Below are 5,108 nucleotides of genomic sequence, written 5' to 3'. Positions count from 1 at the left end.
TTATTCATGTATCCTGATGAGTGCACGCATTAGGATGAGCATGTATCTGTCATTTGTTCGTTAGAAAAATGATAGTTAGGAAAAAGTTAAACTAATCTAACTAAATGGAGTCAAAGTTCAAGTTCGAGAGAAAAGAATCTTAACACCATTGTAGGTAAGGGTAAATTGTGTAACACTCTAGGACCGAGAGGACTTGAGTGAAAATTATCTGATTAGACTGAGAAGTGTCAGATATAGTTAACTCACATGTAATTTGTAGACGTAAGTTGCCTGAAACTAAATTACGGAAGAACGTTAGATGCAACGTTATGGGGAACACAATCTTAGTTTCAGTTAATTATTAAAACAATTCTGAAACTGATATCTTGTTAATTGTTGAATTAGAGTTTAGTTTGCAACTTTGGTTACTAAAGAGTTAACGCTAAACCCAATTTTACTTTCTGCAATTGCTTATTTAGGAAATATTAACAACATTAGAGTAAAACGCAACAGTGAAATCATTTCTGTAAAGAAATTCTCTGTGCGATCGACCTCAACTCATATTGAGTTCTGTAAATTGACTTCGGCCGTTTATATCTATTAATTGAGTTGTAAGTTTGGATGTATCAAATTTTGGGTGCCGTTACCGAGGAATTTCATTTTAGAAGTGTTTTACTAGCTTTAATTCTAAGTGTAGTTAGATTTCCTAATTTTATGTCTTGTTCTTTGTCTGTGTCTCTTTTAGGTGAGTTCGACTGTGCATGTCAAATACGAAAAGTAAGGGAGCCCTATTAGTCCCATACGACCCAAAACTCAGGAAAATAATTCGAAAAATGGTGAATGCACAAGAACTTGAGACACAGAGACTGAGATTTGGATTGGAAGCTGAAACCGTCGCAAGATTAGTTCAATCGAATGGTGTGAACAATCAACCTAGGGCAGTGGACGAGAACATAGCAGTGAATGGAATCATTCCTCCCCACCGCCAACCAATAGCTCCAAGGGATAGAGCACAACATCCACCTCACATGATGTATGAGGAGGATGTCTTAGACTTGGATGGAGCTGGAGCCACGGGAGCGATAGTGTTACCTGCACTACCTCCAGGTGTAAAATTCACAATCACCAGCACTATGATTCAACTGCTGAATCTGAAAGGTATGTTCAGGGGTGCAGCTGGTGATGATGTTAATCCACATTTGATTAATTTTGTGGCGATTTGCAAATCGCAAGAGATTCCTGGAGTAAGCAAAATAGCGATAAGGTTGAGGTTGTTTCCTTTGTCTCTTACTGTAGAGGCAACCAACTGGTTGAATGAGATGTCGGTTGACTCAAACAGGACTTGGACTGAGTTGAACGAGGCTTTTATAGAGCGATTCTTTTCGAAATCAAAGGAACTGCGTATGAAAGACTAGATCAGAGCCCATAAGCAGTTACCAGGAGAAGCAATGCATGACACTTGGTGGAGATTCAGCCAAATGCTGAAAAAGTGCCCGAACCATGGTTTCACTAAAAGGCCTTTAAAATAGGCTTTCTATAGATCTTTGAACTATGTCACTAAACATGTTGTTGATGCAGTGTGTGGGGGATCATTTATGAAGAAACCATTTTCAGAGAGCATGCAACTATTGGACAAAGTGTCAACGAATAACAGGGCATGGTACACCAGGGATGCAGAAGTAGGAGATCTATCAGCTGAACAAAGGAAGCGAGAAGAAGAAAGAGATCAGGATATGGCACACATGAGGACCCAGATAGATCTACTCACGAAGCATATTGTCTCCAAGTCTGAAAAGGTAAATGTGGTGAGCCAACCAAACAGGTTTGAAGATCAGGACATTGATCTAGATGAGGAGGCAAATTACCTGGGAAACCAAGGAAGTTTCCAGAATTATAACTTGGGCAACCAGGGTTACAATTCTGGAAATGCAGATCGGAACTTCTCAAGGGAAGGATAGTATGATAGGCCGGCAAACAGAGAGCAGGGAAACTGGTAGAATAGATCTATGGGTATAGAAATGACCGCAACAGTGTATATGTGCCCCCAGGTAATAGAGACTGGGAAAGTGGTAGTTCCAACGGGTCTAAGCTGGAAGACATGTTTGCCAAGGTGCTCCAAAAGGTTGAATCAACTGATGCAGGGTTAAAGGAGATGAAAGGTGAATTCTCCAGTATGAGTCAGCTGGTAGACTCTCACACCACCTCCATCAAGCAGATCGAGCAGCAGTTGGGGCAACTTTCAGCCTCATTAAATCAGAGTAAAAATGGGTCACTACTAAGTGACACAATCAAAAATCCCAAAAAGGACGGACATTGCATGGCTTTCGCCACCAGAAGTGGTAAGATCCTTATTGACCCTATTTCTGCAAGTACTAAACATGAGTAAGTGTTGGAGCAAGCTAGAAGAGAGGAGGATGAAGCTGAGCAAGTAGATGACTTGGAGGATGCTCAACCAATAGCTAAACCAGTAGGACCTAAATAAAAAGAGGTTGAGGGAACCTTGTCGTTACAGCAAATCCCAAGACCACCTCTTTTTTCCCTCAAAGGCTTAAAAAGAAAGTCGAAGATGGGAAGTTTGCAAAGTTCATCACCATGCTGCGACAGCTGTAAGTCAACATCCCATTGGTGGAAGCCCTTGAGCAGATTCCAGGATATGATAAGTTCATGAAGGACTTGGTCACAAAGAAAAGAGTTGTAAGTATTGATTTAACTGACAATGTTCACCACTGCAGTGTTATTGCTACTAGGTCTATGGTACTGAAGAAGGAGGATCCGGGTGCATTTACCATACTGTACAGTATCAGATCAATTGAATTTGCAAAGGCCTTATGTGATCTAGGGGCCAGTATCAACTTGATGCCGCTGACCATCTATAAGCAACTGGGGCTAGGAGTTCCAAAACCCACAGCCATGAGGTTGATGATGGCAGATAGGTCAGTGAAGTGACTTGCAGGCATTCTATGTGATGTGCTCGTGAAGATGGACACGTTCATCTTTCCGGCAGACTTTGTGATCTTGGATTGCGAAGTGGATTTCGAGGTTCCCATTATTTTGGGAAGACCATTTTTGTCCACAGGACGAGCATTGGTAGATGTTGAGCAAGTAGAACTAAAATTCAGACTCAACAATGAAGAGGTAAAGTTTAATATTTGCAGGTCCATGAAGCAACCACATGATATGAATGTGGTGCCTGCACTAGCGGTCTTTGATAAAGAAGAAATGGGAGCATCAATTGAAGAGAAGATGGCTGTTGAAATCTTAGTTACAGTACGGATGAACTTTGAAGCTGACTTCAGGTCTGATTATGTAGAGACAGTAAATGTGTTGCAAGGTTTGGGAACACATTCTTATGCTCCAAAGAAGTTGGACCTGGATCTAAAAAATAGGCCAAGTCCTCCAGCAAAACCATCCATTGAGGAGCCACCTGTGCTGCAACAGAAACAATTGCCCTGTCACTTGAGGTATGTATATTTGGGAACTAACAACACTTTACCTGTGAATTTTGCTGCAGATTTGAATGATGAACAGGTCGAAGTTGTGATCAAGGTGTTGATTAGGTACAAGAGGGCCATTGGGTGGAATATTGCTGACATCATTGGGATACCTCCAGGTATATGCACCCATAAAATTCAACTTGAGAAGGACTGCAGCCCAAGCATTGAACATCAGCGGAGGCTAAACCCACCTATGCAAGAGGTGGTCAAAAAGGAGATCATTAAGTGATTGGATGATGGGGTGGTATACACTATTTCTGATAGTCACTGGGTCAGTCTGGTGCAATGTGTACCCAAAAAAAGTGATATGATTGTGGTTGTAAACGCCAAGAATGAGTTGGTTCCACAGATGACAGTCACTGGATGGCGAGTGTTCATGGATTACAGGAAGCTGAACAAGTGGACCTTGAAGGATCATTTCCCAATGCCTTTCATGGACCAGATGCTTGATAGGTTGGCTGGCGAAGGGTGGTACTGCTTTTTAGATAGATACTCTGGCTACAACCAGATATCAATTGCTCCTGAAGATCAGGAAAAGACCACATTTACATGTCCTTATGGCACCTTTGCATTTAAATGCATGCCATTTGGACTATATAATGCACAAGAAACTTTCCAAAGGTGTATGATGTCTATCTTCACAGACATGGTGGAGGATACTCTAGAAGTCTTCATGAATGACTTCTTAGTGGTAGGTGATACATTTAATGATTGTTTGTTGAATCTTAGTAGGGTCGTACAGAGATGCGAGGAGGCATACCTAGTGCTGAACTAGGAGAAGTGCAATTTCATGGTCAAGGAAGGCATAGTCCTTGGACATAAGGTGTCACAAAAGGGGATAGAGGTCGACAAGGCCAAAATTGAAGTGATTGAAAAGTTGCCTCCACCTATTTGTGTGAAGGGTGTTCGGAGCTTCTTAGGACATGCTAGATTTTATAGGCGTTTCATCAAGGATTTCTCCAAAATTTCATACCCCATCTGCCAGCTTTTGGAGAAGGAGGTGAAATTCATTTTTGATGAGGCATGTCTTAGAGCCTTTGAATGCCTAAAGGAGAAGTTGATTTTTCCCCCGTGATCATTGGCCTAGATTGGGCAGAGCCATTTGAGGTGATGTGTGATGCAAGCAGTACTGCTTTAGGAGTAGTGTTGGGTCAGAAGCGCAACAAGATGTTTCATCCGATTTACTATGCTAGTAAGTCACTAAATGGAGCACAACGAAACTACACAGTTACTAAACAGGAACTGCTAGATGTAGTGTATGCGTTTGAGGAGTTCAGAGCTTATTTGTTAGGCACTAGAGTGATAGTCCATACAGACCATACAGCTCTGAGACACTTCATAGAAAAGAAGGATGTCAAACCAAGGTTGATCAGATGGGTGTTACTTCTTTAAGAGTTTGACTTTGAGGTTAAGGATAGGAAAGGCTGTGAGAGCCAAGTAGCTGATCACTTATCAAGGTTGGAGGCTGAAAATAAAGAGGAACTCAAGCTCAACATAAATGATTTATTCCCGGATAAGCAGGTATTAACCGCTACTCTTGATGTTATTCCTTGGTTTGCTGATTTTGCTAACTATCTTGTTAGTAATTTGATGTTTGAGGGGCTAACTTATCAACAAACGCAGAGGTTCCTGCGT

The 5,108-nt window shown here is 41.5% G+C and overlaps 1 protein-coding gene across 1 annotated transcript; it reads left to right on the top strand.

Moving 5' to 3' along the window:
• Window positions 1-812: 812 nt before the first annotated feature.
• LOC125821800 (uncharacterized) lies at window positions 813-2,925 on the top strand. The gene is made up of 5 exons (XM_049501164.1): window positions 813-1,380; window positions 1,558-1,936; window positions 2,011-2,348; window positions 2,492-2,585; window positions 2,712-2,925. The coding sequence occupies exons 1-5, from the start codon at window positions 813-815 to the stop codon at window positions 2,923-2,925; spliced, it is 1,593 nt and encodes a 530-aa protein (XP_049357121.1).
• The last annotated feature ends 2,183 nt before the right edge of the window (window positions 2,926-5,108 follow it).

Source organism: Solanum verrucosum, unplaced genomic scaffold, assembly GCF_900185275.1.
Source record: "Solanum verrucosum unplaced genomic scaffold, falcon-dt-bn FXZP01000077.1, whole genome shotgun sequence".
NCBI classification, from domain to species: Eukaryota; Viridiplantae; Streptophyta; class Magnoliopsida; order Solanales; family Solanaceae; genus Solanum; species Solanum verrucosum.
Note: the sequence above shows the minus strand (reverse complement) of the source record. Positions and strands in the feature narration are given on the sequence as shown.